Below are 17,626 nucleotides of genomic sequence, written 5' to 3'. Positions count from 1 at the left end.
GCTGACTAGCACTACATTTTTTTAACTACAAGGCATAAAATAACACTTATATATTTGTACAGCAATATCCACAGAAAAAGCCTGTGTGATATCCACATATAATGAGTATTAAAACATCTGTATATAGCAAGTTTTAAACATCCAGCCAGCCCTGAAGACTATTAATGCTGTTCTGCACCATCCTATAATTAAGGTTATATATTGTTATATATTACCAGCTGGAATTGTCTGTAAATGTTACTCCTGGGGGAATTCTGCACAGAAAATACATCCTGCCTGAGAAGTGCTGCAGTTCCGCCTTTCGCCCACCAGAGTCTGCTGTGGTGCCAGAACAGCTAGCAGTCTAGTGAGCCTTGCAGAGCTAGTACAGCTAAAGTTGTTGTTACGGAAGGGGCTAAAGGTTACTCATTAAGTCTCACTGGTCATTATTGTTACCCACTTTAAGAACCTCCATAGAAAGCAGTGATGTCATACAATCCTGCACCTGTTTATTAACAGTACAGGTGCCAGCAACAGCCAGTAGGCAGCTGCGTTCATCACAGCACCCTGCCCACGGAGCCAGGCTAGGAGGCATGGGGATATTGGGGGGGTGGGGGGGACAGATAGAGTGGGGCACAGGGGGCTACTGGGTGGTCACAGACTGGGGTTCTGCAGGGCTAGTGGGGCATGGGCTCAGGAGCTAGTAGGGCGACCGCATCGAGCCAGGGTCTGAATGGGAGTGGGAGACTGCAGGGCCACATGGGGATGTGCGGGGAGGGGTGGCAGGGCCACACGGGGATGGGGAAGGTGGACTGCAGGGACACACTGGGACAGAGACAGATGTGCCTGACTGACAATGAGGCTGTCTATGAGTCAGTGAGGTTCTGCATGGGGGAGGCTCCCCAACTCCCTAACAATTCCTCTGTCCGTTTCTCTCTTTTCCCCCCCACCCCCCCAATGTTCCGTACTTCTCCCATCCACACCCAACAACCCTCCAGGTTCACTCCCAGGCTCCTTCCCTCTCCCTCAGCTCTTCCATTACTTCTGACTTCCCCAAGCCTTTGCACTGTTTCTGAGGGGTGCGGGGAATATGTTTCTATGTTGTAGTTTAAATGAATTATTACTCAAAGTTCTGTATTAATTTGCCTATTTGTCAAACATTTCCCGAATTTTTTGGGGGGGGGGGGGTCTGTATTGTTACAGACATACTTGCTGACAGGTATTTTGAAATAAATTATCAAAAATAATTGAAACTGGTGTAATTATATTGTGTTATTTTGATGAATAAAATATGCAGAATTTTGCAGAATTCTTAATTTTTTGTCACAGAATTCATCCAGGAGTAAAATTTATATATGAAAAGAAAAACCTTATTTGGATGCGCAAGTACAAGGGATCAGAGTTAAATCTGAAGTTTCAATATTAAATCTGCATTAGCTAATTTAAGCTCATGTTTTCTCAACCATAACACTTCATTAAATGTTAGATATTTGTATAAAATATATAATGCTGTCATGTAAATATATGTAAATTATAAAGTTGCAACACAGACTCAAATTCTCTTCTAAGCGTTCATGTATTGTCATAGGTAAGGCTCTGATTTTGTCACGGATATTTTTAGTAAAAGTCCGGAACAGGTCATGGGCAATAATGAAAAATTCACAGAAACCTGTGACCTGTCCCTGATTTTTACTAAAATATCCGTGATAAAACGAGGAGCCTGGGCAGCTGAGGGTGGGCTGGGAGCTGCAGGGTCCCCCTCCACTGGCGGTTCCGGACTCTGGGGGCGGCAGGAAGTGGCGGGGGTCCCCGTGCCACCCCAAATGGCGGGGAGCTCTAGGGGTCCCCCCCACCCGGTGGCGCTGGCGGCTGGGAGCTGTGGGAGGTCTGCCTGCTGCTGGCGGCAGAGGACCCTGCAGCTCCCAGCTGGAGCTGGCTGAAGTCACAGAATCCGTGACCTCTGTGACTAAATTGCAGCCTTAGCCATAGGTAGGGCCCTACCAAATTCATGGCCATGAAAAACGCGTCATGGATCGTGAAATCTGGTCTTTTGTGCTTTTACACTACACTATACAGATTTCATGGGGGAGACCAACATTTCTCAAATTGGGGGTCCTGACCCAAAAGTGAGTTGCAGGGGGGTTGCAAGGCTATTTTAGGGGGGTTGTGGTATTGCCACCCTTATTTCTACACTGCCTTCAGATCTGAGTGGCTGGAGAGCAGCAGCTGTTAGCCAGGTGCCCAACTCTGAAGGCAGCGCCACACCAGCAGCAGTGTAGAAGTAAGGGTAGCAGTACCACAACCGCACCTATATTGATCTTGCGATTTCCCCCCACATCAAACTCCTTTTTGGTTCAGGACTCCTACAATTACAGCGCTGTGAAATTTCAGATTTAAATAGCTGAAATAATGCAATTTACTATTTTTAAAATCCTGTGGCCATGAAATTGACCAAAATGGATCCTGAATTTGGTAGGACCCTAGCCATAGGAAACTCTTCCAAACATCTTATAGCAAAGTGTGGGAAGCCGTGCTTTTCATCTGTTTACCCACAGATGTACTTTTAAATCTTCATCTGCCAGTTTAGTTTTAGATGAAAAATTAATATTGACAATATTATGCCACTCTGAATGTGTACAGTTCTTAATGCTTATTTTTATCCTGTTTTCAGGTGTTTATTGGATTTGTGCTAAAGCAGTTTGAATACATTGAAGTGGGACAGTTCAGGTAAAATCAGACATATAAAATCTCTTCCTTCTATAGTAAGATTATGGGATATAATCACACAGGTCAATTGAAGAGTTTGGGTTAATCTCTTGTTGAATTTTACTGTTTCTTTGGTATGTCTGTTTTAAGAAGGGGAATGGATCTAGAGGAAATAACTAGCTGCTTTGAACTATCCACTGTCCCACTACCCCTCTTATGTCTTTTTTTCCAAAAACCTGCCGTGATTAATTCTGACACCTTTAAGGCCCCACATTTCCATTTACATCCATCCAGAGTGTAGTGTCTGTCCACCAAAGGAGGAGAGTTCCATTGTAGGTCATGTGTTTTCCATTTTCCCTAATCCCATGGCAGCTTCTTCAAGGGGTTTGGGCACTATGTAATGGGAGGGGTTGTGGAGCAAAGTGCAAGAAATATAATCCTAATCTATATTAATTTGTACTACTTCTGCTGTATTGAAAAACTCTCTCTCTCTGTGTTTGGGTAATTTCAGAGGGAATCTGTAATTTGGGGGAGTCCCTGGATCCATGCATTCTGGTAGTGAAAACTCTTTATTGCCAGCTTTTGGCTCAGCAATCAGTATTAATTTTATATTGAAAAAATAACATTGGGAATGTTGTTTAGATTTTTAGTGGGACATGAGAGCTGTGTGTCTCCTTGAGCCACATACTACTTTTGAAAGGGGAGGTAGGAAGGAACGGAGTAGGGGGATGTCTCAAGTCTAGAGGAGCTTTAAAAAATTGGATTTTAATAAAAATAAAAACTAGCAAATATACTCAGAATAGTAGAGAGAAGAAAATAAGCACGGAATCATTACATTAGGAACTATTTTTGTACTCCCCTAAATTCATTTTAAAAAAGCAGTTAAAATAAATGGGACATGCTGTAACAGCATTAAGCTACTCCAGGGCATGTATTACTAGACTATTTATGCACTGTTTTGGTGCCTGAAGACAGGATGCCTCCAAAGTGCCTTCTCTTAATGCATGTTTTATTGCTTACTGCCATTGCTTTCCATAACGAGTTTTAAAAATATCACTTTTGTCTCCAAACGATGCTTTGTTTCCTAACTGCCATTCCATTTTGATTGTTCAGCAGGAGTTCCAGTTTGATGTAGATTAGGAATGTTGCTTGCTGCCTAAGTGGATAATAGCCAACAGATGATCATTATTGTTCTAAGCAGAGTGGTTAATTAATAGTAACTTGTTTGTTTTTAAGTACTGCAGTTTTCCCTACAGCTTTGACAAGCCGTCAGCTTTTGTCACTCAAACATATGGTAGTTTGTAATCCATGTTTTATTCCATTTTGTTAAACTGTCCATCAAGATTGTAACTTCCCCATTTTACATTTTAAAATTTATATTTAAGAGAACTTTTTTAAAAAATGGCACCTTGCTCTCATTTGTAACTAGTTACACTGGTTTTGAGGAACTAGCATTATGATATGTTGCAATTTTCACATTCTAGTTACAAACAATTTTTAGCTATTTTTTCCCCTTCCCTTGTTTTTTAATAGGGACACTGCATGCAAGCAGGATCTGTTTCTTAATTTGTCAATTTAATCCCCACCTAAAAGTATGATGCCTCCATCCTTCCCTTCAAATCTTTCCTTAAAACATACTTCTTTCTTTAAGCCTACAAAATCCAGTCCTGCTACCAGTCCCTCCCTTCTGGCCTTAAAATCTGAGTCAATTACCAAAATAAGCAATAAAAACACTAAGCCAGTCTTTAAAAAAAAAAATTACAACTAAGTGGAATTAAGGTATAAACTTCACTTTGCTTGCTTTTTATATCTCATCCTCCAATCTTCATCTACATGCTGGCTATCAGGTTATAAGCTTCTCAGCACAGGGTCTTTGCCTTCCTGCTGCTTTGTAAAGCACCTAGCACACTTTTGATGTTTATATAAACATGATCTGAATGGGTGTTTCAGTGTTTCTGCTGCTTAGTGTTTACATCCATTTAAACAGATCTTGTTTTCATGTAAATAAATCCTTTATAATGAGGCTGGTGGTACTATTCTTTTTTGCATTGTAATCCTTGATTTGCATTAGTTCTAGTTCATATGAACAAAAATGTTAGTAAGCTAGTATTGAGAAATTCAATAAACTCAACTTTTAAATAAGATCTTGTAGTAAAAAATGGGGCACAGAAATGCCTGAAATACTATATAGAAGTAGAAGAGTATGTTCATGAATTTTCCAAGAAACATAAGCAGGTTATTTTTCTACTGTATAGAACTGACATGTATGTTTAGTAAAGGGAAGGTAGTGTGTATTGACATTTTTCTTTTGTTCCAGGGAATCCGAGGCAATTATCCCTAATATCTTTTTCTTCCTCGTATTGTTGTCTTATGAGCGATATCACTCCAAACAGATCATTGGAATTCCTAAGATTATTCAGCTGTGTGATGGTATCATGGCCAGTGGAAGGAAAGCTGTTACACATGGTAACTTAAAAACCAAAACAGTGAAACTACTAACAATTTGCAGAATACTAAAAAGAATATACAGTGCTGTGCTAAGGAATGCTAGGCTCATGCTGATCAGCCCAGAAAACACTTGTATGTTTTTTTTTGTATTTTTTCAAACTACATTTTTCACATATTAAACCTAGTTCAAAGGTATGAACCTACTCCTGACAGAAAATATTATTTATCCCATTTACACTACTGCCACAATTATGCATAATTAGCTATTTTTGTTCAGAGTAATTAGGAGATTTGAGTATAGAAGAAAAGCTATAAATTAAGTATGTTTGAGCTGCTTAGGTAAGATGGTATACTGTCTGCCTGGTTCTACCCAGTGATATCTGTCCCTTGCTTTCTCATAAAACGTATGACGAAAAAAACCGGTTGCTTGAAATTTGCAGTTACCAGTTTGTTACAGTTGCTGAATTGATATTTAACATGGCAACATAACACCCTCTGCTACCTTTATACAATACATTGCTAGCACAGAAAAAAGGAGACTTAGATTTTGATCTAAACGTCTGATATATAATTTTAAAACGTTCCAAAATGTTGCATGTGTGTATGTATGTGTGTGTAAAATCACTAAAAATTACTTGCATGCTACAACCGTGACAAAATTTCTGCTTGTAATTCTTTAGGAATTTTCTGTCTAATTTTAAAAGTAAAATAATAGTGAAAATGGTGGCTAAACAATATTTAATAGCAACATAATTATGTTATTAGGGCTTGTTAGTTATGTGAATAGTAGGTTAACACAGCTGTATTTTTGAAAGGTTTTGATGAATCTATTTTGATATTACCTTTATTTGCCTTCCTTTTGGAAAAAAAACATTGGAAGCCTTTCCTTATTCCAGAACTGTTGGTGTAAGAGATGCATAGATTGTACTGAGAAAGGCATGTCTTTTGAAAAATGTGTAAAATCCTGAAGGGGTAAAGGTCAACTGTCTCTAACAGTGACTTAGACCCTGCTTCAGTAGGGATGAAGGAACAACAGAGATGGAAATGACTTAAGTTTTCCGCAAGTATTCATAGAAACCTTACAATTTAAGTGCTAATTTTCAGTAATAAAATTGCTGGGAGTTAGAACCTTTTTGTACTATTCAAAACTAACCTGCATTTAATATTGAAATATGAAACATCTTAATTTTAGCTATACCAGCTCTGCAACCCATTGTCCATGATCTCTTTGTATTACGAGGAACAAATAAAGCTGATGCTGGAAAAGAACTGGAAACACAAAAAGAGGTGGTGGTTTCAATGCTGCTAAGACTTATCCAGTATCATCAGGTAAGATAAGTGGACAGATTAGTGTGTCTGTGTATGTTTTATAATGTGAATTATTTGTTAGACTGGCCACACTTAAAACATTTCAGGTGACATTTATCCCTCTCTGAACAAATCCTGATTAGTCAGACTTTGTTCTGAGAGCTTTCTTGGTGTGCAGGATAAAAAATTTTAGTGCTTTCTGGCCCTTCCCATAATTGGTAGGCATAAGAGTACAAACTCAAGTGCTCAAAAGCAAACAATAAAAGCATTCATTATTTCATACATTTATATAATAGGGCAGAGAGGTAGATTTCATATATAGTGCAAAGTATTGTCCTTTGTTTATTATCTATATTAGAGTAGCACTGAAAGGCTAGTCAGATTCAGGACCTTCATTGTGCCAGGGCCTGTATGAACACATAGTGAGACAGTAGTTTCCCTGAGTGATAGTCTAATTTAAGACAAGATGCAATAAGTGGGTGTAACTAAAAATAGGAGAAAATGGGGGAGAGAGTACATAGGTAATTAAGGCTAAGATTTTGTCATAGTTTTTTTTAGTAAAAGTCACAGACAGGTCTCGGGGAGTGGCCAACACCTCCAGTGCTCCACTGCCTCAGAGCTCCGGGTGGCCCTTGCTGGCTGACAGCTCTGGCCCTGCCACCCCAGGGCTGACCAGAAAATGTCATGGAGGTCTCTGAAAGTCATGGAATCCATGACATAATCTTATCCATAGTAACAATCATAGGAATGCTTAGTTACATAGGCTTTTATGGAAACAACTAGATGATTGCTAGTCATTTACTTTTTGTAAGATATAACTACAGACAAGTAAAAAACAAACAGTAACTTATGACTATTCACCTAGCCATTGACAGATGTCATTTTATCAATAGCCTCACCGTTAAGATGGAAGGATTTTTTGGAGAACAGTGTAGAGGTCATATGGACGAGTACAGAGAAAACCTTCCAGGCATATTGGGAGACAGAGGGGGGAAAAAAGCATAAAGGTGCTTGTGAAAGAAGTGATCTGGAATCTTTTTGCTTATTCTAGACACTTAACAGAAACGTAATACTTTTTTTTATTGAACTTCGTCCAGTTGTGGAATGCTGCTCTCGTTTGTATTCATGGGAGGAATGTGCCTTTTTGAGTACAATTGAAGAGGCAACTCTTTATTTATTTTTTATTTTTTTTTAGTTTAGTTATAACATCCAAATTTCTAGCAAACCTTATTTTTTATGTGTCAAAGTTCAGACTGAAATTAATTTCTGCAACTAAAATTTTAGGTTGATAGTGAATTTATAGTTTTACATAATTAGTCATAAAATAGTGTTTGGATACATTTTTTGACATGACATTAAACTGTTATTCACATAAAGTGTTCTGACATTAACTGTATATTCACATATAGGTTATTTTTAACCTTTAGTGTTATCTAGAGTACAGGAGTTTCTAGGTGACATCTGGAATAGCCAGTATTAGGACCTGATCTTGCAAACTGCTCTACACAAGCAGACCCTGCGTCTGTGCAGAACTCCATTGACTTTAGTTCCATTCATATAGAACAGCTTGCAAGATCAGAGTTTTAATGTATGTCTCATTTCCATTCTTCCTTTCATTAAGACAGGAGCAAATACAGATACCCTTCTAATATATGAAGACTTTTACTTGCCAACTACCAGTGTTTTGCTTTTCTTCCCACTCCCCATGCATTTCATCTCATACTCTATTCTTCCCACTGTTGGACTAATCACTTGTAAATTTTGGCTTTACAAAGCACAGAAAATTTTGCTTTTATTTGTTTAAAAAAAATGGTCTGGGAAATACCAGGTATTTTGGTTGTCATAAATGACCATATCTGAGAGAGAAACTTGTTCTTTTTATAAATTCTAGCCTGAAGTGAATTTTTTACTATTGTCCATAGACGTATATTTCATTTCTTCTCCTGGATTTACGTAGTTTTATTTCTTGTATGCCTGAATGTGTAAAAATGTTATCTAAGTGGAGCAGAATAGGAATACTGTGTCTCTTACTCTGTTACATGAAAGGCCAGGTTAAACAGGAGAACAATATATATTTGATAGTTTAAGATGATCTTAAATCATCTTTGTGATACACCTTGCATAACTTTTTGTTTTGGGGGAAAATGATAGTTTTATTAACTGTTCACTCCCTCAACTATACTATTTAAATATGCCATTTTCTAAAGTGCAGGTGTGTTTGTTTTGGGGGGGGGGCGCTGGGATATTTTCTTCAGGTGCTGGAGATGTTCATCCTAGTACTGCAACAGTGTCACAAAGAGAATGAAGACAAATGGAAAAGATTGTCCCGACAGATAGCAGATATCATTCTACCAATGTTAGCAAAACAACAGGTTAGTATCTAACTTTATTGATTTTATCTTTATGTATCAGTTTTGCTTTTATTACATGAAAGCAATATTCTGCCTACAGTCTGCAAGTAAATATAAATACTGGAAACTATTTTACTAAAATAGGTTTATATATATGAAAGACTTTGTAAATATAGTGTTCAAGATAAGGCATCCCATTCATTCTTAATGGGGCTGATAATGAAGAATAATTTCTGTATAATTTCATATGTACTTATAGATTAATGTCATTTTAAAATAATTTTAAAATCACAAAAGACTAATTTTGTAGATAAAAACTATTTGTAGTGTCTTCTAATATATCTCAGCTTAGAGTTAAGTCCATAACTGCTGTAAGACTTTATAAGACTTTAGAGTTAAGTCCATAACTGCTCTAAGCTCACCGTGCTTACTATATGGTATCAAGTCTTTTTTCTTCTTTACGTACAGAATGTCATTATTATTTGGCATTATAATCAGACAATATAATCGTTGGTCAGTGACCTTATTTTACAACCTATTTTAATGAACAAAATAAAAATTGTAATGAAATTTGTTTACTTGAAACTGGTTTGGTCATCTGTAATGGCCTGTTAACTTTATTTTTAATGTTTTTAAGTTACATTTTTAGGTGTCTTTACTTTCTCTATTAAATAACTTAGTCTGACAAAATTGCACTTCTGTAAATCTTGTGACATAGCGAATATTGGAGAAGTTAAGTGTTGTCAGGACCTGGATCACAGGCAAAACTGGCATTATCTGGACCTTATTGCACATTACTCCACTTAGGCAGATCCCAGCTTCTGTGTGAACCCTCACTGAAGTCCATTGGTGCAGAGTTATTTACAGGGTTGGAGACCTCATGAGCTGCATATAAGTTTGTAGCCAAACCTGAGATCTGTGTGCAAATTGAAGGTGGCCGGCAAATGAAGCTGTTGAGTGCTGGTCCCTTTGTGTATCCCACACATGGGTGCACATGTTTGCTGTGCGTGAGAGTCTGGAATTCTAACAAGTAGTGTCGGTTGGTCTGCACATGTGCAGTAGTTCTTGTGCTCCAGACTGTTGGCATAAAGGGCAGTGTGGGCTGAACGCCTCTCCAGTTCCTCCTTATCACCGCATGGCCTGAGTCAGAATCTCTCTGTCCAGTTTCTCCAGATTTTCTCTTTGATGCCCTGTAAATGGCTATTGTAAATAGTTTTACATTAGCATAGTTAGTTTTATAGTATAGTGTAGCTTGTTCTTTCTGTGCACTGGGGACTCCCTCCCTGTGGCCTGGGACTGTGCCCAGGGGTTCAGTAATACGTCTCCTGCCTTTGCTCCTTCTCTGTGAGCAACAGTCACCAACACTGTCTCTATTGCTTGGGTGAGACACATATTGGGATACCACTGGCGGAGTTCCAGGATTCCCAGCACTGGCTCCTGAATATTTTGCTGCTTACAAGTCCAGGCAACGTGGTGCTCCCTTGTAATGAGGCCATCGTGGAGCCAGCCGTAGTGGTCTGGCATACTCCAGCTCCTGTGCCCCCAGGTGTAAGAGGGCTGAGAGATGCTATTTCATCCACACCAAAGCGGCTGGATTTCTTTTCTCCCAATCAGATCTAAACTCCCTGATGGATCAGGCAGCCATCGGGAGAGCATGGTCACAACTTCGCAAGATCACCACAGCTGACAAGGGCTCAAAGAGGTTGGACCTCTTGGGCGGGGGCAGGGGGGAAAGAGTCTTCCTCGACAAGTCTGAAATTTTGTATTGCTAACTGTCAGACCTTGTTAGTGAAATTATGATTTTAACAGTTACTTCAGGCTGGCTGACTTTAAAGACAAGCTTCCCTCTGAGGACAGAGCCCAATTTTAGTCCTTCATAGAGGAGCGCAAGTTAGTGGCTAAGACTGCTCTTTAAGCTGCAGTGGATGCAGCGGATACAGCATCCAGTGGCTTGGTCACTGACATAGTTACGAGGTGGCTTCCCTCTTTGGGGCTACTCAGGAAGGTCTAGAACACCATACAGAACCTCTCTTTAGACAAGTCAGATTTGTTTAACGAGAAAATGGATGAGTCCCTATACTTGTTGGAAGACTCAAGGTTGACTCTCCGGTCACTGGGAATTTACACCCTAATCCCCAGGAGAAAACACCAGAGGCAGGTTTATAGGCCAAAGCCACCCCCTCTACAGATGTTGTACCACCTGTGTCCAGATGAGGCTCCATTTAAGCATCAGAAGGTTCAGAGGCCTCAATTTTCAGCCCCCTCTGTTACCATGACCTGTGCCCATTCCCAGCCACCCACTAAGGGCTACTTTTGATGCCTCAGTAGAGATCCACCCATCACTACTGATGCCACCCACTTCTACCCCTCCCCCCCCCCCAATCTGTGGGGACCATCTCTCACTTTTTGCCTGCAATTGGGACTGTGTCACGGTATACAGTTGGATCCTGGAATATTCTTGATGGATAATTTCTAGGTTTCTCACTCTCCCTCCCCACAAACCCACTTCCTGATCCATCTTCAGGAACCACTCTCACTAGGTGATTCTTCAACAGGAGGCAGACTCCCTCTTTCAACGAGGGGCAACAGAAATAGTGTCACCTTGGTATCAAGGGAGAATGTTCTATTTTAGTCCCCAAAAAGATAGGGTGGAGACCCATTCTGGACCTTCAACAACTCATAGAATCATAGAATATCAGGGTTGGAAGGGACCTCAGGAGGTCATCTAGTCCAACCCCCTGCTCAAAACAGGACCAATCCCCAGTTAAATCATCCCAGCCAGGGCTTTGTCAAGCCTGACCTTAAAAACTTCCAAGGAAGGAGATTCTACCACCTCCCTAGGTAACGCATTCCAGTGTTTCACCACCCTCCTAGTGAAAAAGTTTTTCCTAATATCCAACCTAAACCTCCCCCACTGCAACTTGAGACCATTACTCCTTGTCCTGTCATCTTCTACCACTGAGAATAGTCTAGAACCATCCTCTTTGGAACCACCTCTCAGGTAGTTGAAAGCAGCTATCAAATCCCCCCTCATTCTTCTCTTCTGCAGACTAAACAATCCCAGTTCCCTCAGCGTCTCCTCATAAGTCATGTGTTCCAGACCCCTAATCATTTTTGTTGCCCTTCGCTGGACTCTCTCCAATTTTTTCACATCCTTCTTGTAGTGTGGGACCCAAAACTGGACACAGTACTCCAGATGAGGCCTCACCATTGTCGAATACAGGGGAACGATCACGTCCCTCGATCTGCTGGCTATGCCCCTACTTATACATCCCAAAATGCCATTGGCCTTCTTGGCAACAAGGGCACACTGTTGACTCATATCCAGCTTCTCGTCCACTGTCCACTTTTCCGCAGAACTGCTGCCTAGCCATTCGGTCCCTAGTCTGTAGCGGTGCATTGGATTCTTCTGTCCTAAGTGCAGGACCCTGCACTTATCCTTGTTGAACCTCATCAGATTTCTTTTGGCCCAATCCTCCAATTTGTCTAGGTCCCTCTGTATCCTATCCCTACCTGCCACCGTATCGACCACTCCTCCTAGTTTAGTATCATCCGCAAATTTGCTGAGGGTGCAATCCACACCATCCTCCAGATCATTAATGAAGATAATGAACAAAACCGGCCCCAGGACCGACCCTTGGGGCACTCCACTTGATACCGGCTGCCATCTAGACATGGAGCCATTGATCACTACCCGTTGAGCCCGACAATCTAGCCGACTTTCTACCCACCTTATAGTGCATTCATCCAGCCCATACTTCTTTAACTTGCTGACAAGAATACTGTGGGAGACCATGTCAAAAGCTTTGCTAAAGTCAAGAAACAATACATCCACTGCTTTCCCTTCATCCACAGAACCAGTAATCTCATCATAGAAGGCGATTAGATTAGTCAGGCATGACCTTCCCTTGGTGAACCCATGGTGACTGTTCCTGATCACTTTCCTCTCGTGTAAGTGCTTCAGGATTGATTCCTTGAGGACCCGCTCCATGATTTTTCCGGGGACTGAGGTGAGGCTGACTGGCCTGTAGTTCCCAGGATCCTCCTTCTTCCCTTTTTTAAAGATGGGCACTACATTAGCCTTTTTCCAGTCGTCCGGGACTTCCCCCGATCACCATGAGTTTTCAAAGATAATGGCCAATGGCTCTGCAATCACATCCGCCAACTCCTTTAGCACTCTCGGATGCAACGCATCCGGCCCCATGGACTTGTGCTCGTCCAGCTTTTCTAAATAGTCCCTAACCACTTCTTTCTCCACAGAGAGCTGGCCACCTACTCCCCATGCTGTGTTGCCCAGCGCAGCAGTCTGGGAGCTGACCTTGAGCTGACCTTTCATTTTTATTGAAAAGCCAAAATTCAGATTGTTACGCTAGCATTGATAGTCTTTGATCTGTGAGTTATCTGTACAATGGTCAACGTATGCCTTGCTCTTCTAGGCCACATAGCCTTGTTCACTTATGTGGGCACTATTCGCCAGGCTTAATTTATGATGCTTGCAGGCCTGGCTTTAGTCAGTCTTCTCACAAGACAAGGGTCACATCAACACCAGAGTGACTGTCGAATTTGGAACGAGTGAGAGTAGGCATCCTGTGCAACGCTCCCACTCTCCATGTCACCATTGTAGCACATGCATCCCTTCTGAGTCAGGGTGCTGACCTGAACAACCACACCAGACAAAGTACCTGGACCCCATCAGAGGCCAGACTGCTTTTCATTCTACTGGATGTCAGACAACTGTCTTTTACATAAAGATCTCTTCTCCTCTGTCTAGAAGCAGTAAGGCTTTGGGACTGGTGCGTCAGAAACTGCATCACCATCTGTCAGGGTTCCTTTTCCACTCTGAACTCTGGGGTACAGATGTGGGGACCTGCATGAAAGACCCCCTAAGCTTATTCTTACCAGCTTAGGTTAAAACTTCCCCAAGGCACAGATTTTTCTTGCCTTGGGATCGCTGCCACCATCAAGTGATTTTAACAATCAGGGAAAGGAGCACTTGGAGTCCTATTCCTCCCAAAATATTCCCCCAAGCCTACACCCCCTTTCCTGGGGAAGGCTTGAGCATATATCCTCACCAATTGGTTACAAAGGGAATACAGACCCAAACCCCTGGGTCTTAGAACAATGGAAAAATCAGTCAGGTTCTTAAAAAGAAGGATTTTATTTAAAGAGAAAAAGATAAAAGAATCACTTCTGTAGACTTAGGCTGGTAGTTAGCCTTACAGAGTATCAGAAAATTCCAAGAGCACAGAGGAACCCCCTCTAGTCTTAGTTTCAAAGTTACAACAAAACAGGGATAAATGTCCCTTTAAGAAAGGGAAAATTCACAAGTTGAGAAAACAAAGATAAACTAATATGTCTTGCCTGGCTGTTACTTACAAGTTTGAAATATGAGAGACTTGTTCAGAAAGATTTGGAGAACATGGATTGATGTCCGGTCCCTCTTAGTCCCAAGAGCGAACGGCCACAGAAACAAAGAACCCAAAACAAAACCTCTTCTCTTCTCTTCTCTTCTCTTCTCCCTCCCTCCCTCCCCCCCCCCCCCCCCGATTTGAAAGTATCTTTTGTCCCCATTGGTTCCTTTGCTCAGGTGCCAACCAGGTTACTTGAGCTTCTTAACCCATTACAGGTAAGGAGGAATTTAGGCTACCCCTATGGTTATGACACCATCCAAGCTGCATACCTTCTGGATGCTCAAAACTCTTTAGCGCACAACCCGAGCAGAAGCTTCTGTGCAGACCACAAGTGGAATATACACAGCTCTGTCCTAAGTGAGATATTCACCCCGGGGAACACCTCACGAGGATCTCTTCGCATTCCAAATTAACAAAAAACTTCCCCTATGTTGCTTCAGATGAGATATGGGTCACAGCACACATGGCAATGCTTTCTTGTTGTCATGGATGGACAAACTCTCATACGTCTTTCCTCCCATTCCTCTGCTACCACAGGTCTTGAAAATGACTCTCCCTCTGTCATGAAGAGTCTTTCTCCTACCAGGCAACTCGCCCAGACAGTTTTGGTTCCTGGAATTTCAGAGAATGTCTGTCTGCTCTCCTATCAGGATCCGCCCCTTCCCAGCTTTCCTAAATCAGGAAGGGGGAAGAATTAGACACCCCAATCCAGACCCATTCCTCCTCATGGCTGGTGTTTGGAGGGGCATCAGAATTAGAATGTTCTTGTTCAGCACCTGTCCAAGTTATCCTTTCTCAAAGTTGGAAAGATTCAGCTAGGACCTGCTACCTAGCTAAATGGAGACATTTCTTACCTGGGCTCAGCATGACTGGCCTTCTCCAAGCACTGCAGATATTCTAGTTGTTTTAGACTATTTCCTGTCTTTAGAAAAAAAACTCAGATCTCTACATTAGCTCACTGTGATCAGTGCCTTCCTATCTCCAGTAGATAATGTTCCATTTTTACTCACTCAACAACAGTCATTCATGAAAGACCTAGTCAGGCTTTTTCCACCTGTGGTCAAACTTAAAAAGCAATGGGACCTCAGTCTTATCCTGTCAGCACTCATCAGACCACCATTTGAACCCTTGGCAATATGCTATTACCTCTGCCAGAAGGGTGAACAAGATTGCAGCTGTCATGGCAGGCCCACCAAATACCGCTTTTTACAAGTAAATGATCTCTCTTCACCTCCATCCTAAGTTCCTTGCGAAGGTTATTTCTGAAAACCATGTCAACCAAGCTATCTGCTTAAGTGTTTCTTTCCAAAAACCCCATGCCACTGCTGAAGAGAGAAGACTTTCATTCCTGTGGTGTCAGACAGATTTGGTCCTTTGCAGGTAGAATGCCCAGACACATCAGAGAATCACCAAGGCTTTTTCTCACCATAACAGAAAGATATAGTGTGTCCTCACAACCCTCTGAGAAACTCTAAATGGATTTCTGGATGCATCATCATGTGCTACCAATTAGTGCATATCCCTCCACCTGGCAGGGTAGAGGGCTCACTCAGCCAGATCACAAGGTGCTTCTACAGGATCCCTACAGGAAGCATCAATACTGGACATACGCGGAGCAGCTACCTGCAGTTCCATTAACAAAACATTGTGCACTAGTTCAGTCCTTTGCTGTAGATGCAGCAGTGGGAAGTGTAGTACTTAAACAAACAAACAAACAAACAAAAAAAACAAAAACAAAAACAAAAAAACCGAGGACTTCTTGTGGCACCATAGAGACTAACAAATTTATTTGGGCATAGAACCCACTTCATCAGATGCATGGAGTGGAAAATATAGTAGCAGGTATAAATACACAGCACACGAAAAGATGGGACTTGCATTACCAAGTGGGAGGTCAGTCTAACGAGACAATTCAATTAACAGTAGGATACCAAGAAAGGAAAAATCACTTTTGTAGTGGTAATGAGAGTGGCCCATTTCAAACAGTTGACAAGAAGATGTGAGTTACATATGGGGGAAATTAGGTTTTGTAATGACGCAACCACTCCCAGTCTTTATTCAGGCCTAAATTGATGGTGTCCAGTTTGCAAATTAATTCCAGTTCTGCAGTTTCACATTGGAGTCTGGTTGTTGAAGAATTGCCACTTGTGGGTCTGTTATTGAGTGACCAGGGAGATTGAAGTGTTCTCCTACTGAGTTTTGAATGTTATAATTCCTGATGTCAGATTTGTGTCCATTTATTCTTTTGCGTAGAGACTGTCCAGTTTGGCCAATGTACATGGCAGAGGGGCATTGCTGGCACATGATGGCATATATCACGTTGATAGATGTGCAGGTGAACGAGCCCCTGATGGTGTGGCTGATGTGGTTAGGTCCTGTGATGATGTCCCTTGAATAGACACTATCTATTGAATCCATTTATTGTGTACATACTGAAAATGTGCACACTTCGTTGAGCTTCCCTGTTACCCACGAGTACTGAATCACCACTTAAATATTAGTTTCAGTGTGCACCTTGGAGTATTTTGTAAGATTGAGGATAGAGGTTATGACAGTCTATTCCCCAGAACGTTAGAATTGTGAAGGGACACAGTTAACTGAAAAAATGTGTCTTCTGTCTAAAACTATTTTTCCTTATTGTAATACCTGAGATCACTGTGTCAGAGATAGTAGGGGAGAAACTCCCCTCATCCCTTCTGTTTTTTCTAGTGAATTGGTTTTAAGCATTTGGCAGCTCTTTGTTTATAGTCAGTATCATTTCCCCTTTTTAGATGGGTTTTTCTCATAGCAAATGGAAGAGGTGTTTAAAAAATAAATAAGAAAATGTGGTAGTAAAACTACAAAATTAATGCTTGGGGGGAGGCACACTATCTGAAATGATTTCTAACTCAGGTTTCAAGTTGATGTCCCTTTTAATTCATGCCTTCCCAGGAACCACAGTTGCTTTTAGATGGAGCCAAAACCAAAATAATTAGATTTTGGGCAGTTGTTGGCCAAATTGTGTGTGTGTGTACATATACACATTAAACTTTACTGCTTTTAATTTAAGCTTTCTTGAGGTCTGTCATGTTCTGCATAGCAATGGCTGCACCTGCTTTTAACATTCACCCCTTACGGGTTTTCTAATCTCTCTTGGTTATCAAACTGAAGTGCAGCATTATTGCATAGGAAACCTACACGTATCATACTAAAAATAATCAAGACACAGAGGTGTTCTTTGTTTTTGTTGTTGTGTTCAATGGTGAATATAAAATTTGTTCCTTTCTTTTGAACAGATGCATATCGATTCCCATGAAGCTCTGGGAGTACTGAACACTTTATTTGAAATTTTGGCTCCTTCATCCCTCCGTCCTGTGGACATGCTTTTAAGAAGTATGTTTGTTACTCCCAGTACAATGGTAAGTGACCAGTGAAGGAGATTAC

General features: G+C 41.1%; 1 protein-coding gene across 1 annotated transcript in view; it reads left to right on the top strand.

Annotated features, from left to right (window-relative positions):
* HTT (huntingtin) overlaps window positions 1–17,626 on the top strand; it is a 181,156-nt gene that overhangs the window by 92,456 nt on the left and 71,074 nt on the right. Inside the window, exons 34-38 of the mRNA XM_074951777.1 lie at window positions 2,651–2,706; window positions 5,003–5,151; window positions 6,326–6,462; window positions 8,697–8,813; window positions 17,479–17,601. Coding sequence (XP_074807878.1) covers window positions 2,651–2,706; window positions 5,003–5,151; window positions 6,326–6,462; window positions 8,697–8,813; window positions 17,479–17,601 — 582 coding nt within the window. The remainder of the gene's footprint in view (window positions 1–2,650; window positions 2,707–5,002; window positions 5,152–6,325; window positions 6,463–8,696; window positions 8,814–17,478; window positions 17,602–17,626) is intronic.

This window comes from Natator depressus, chromosome 4 (assembly GCF_965152275.1).
Source record: "Natator depressus isolate rNatDep1 chromosome 4, rNatDep2.hap1, whole genome shotgun sequence".
Lineage (NCBI taxonomy): Eukaryota > Metazoa > Chordata > Testudines > Cheloniidae > Natator > Natator depressus.
This window is presented reverse-complemented; position numbering and strand designations above follow the sequence as displayed.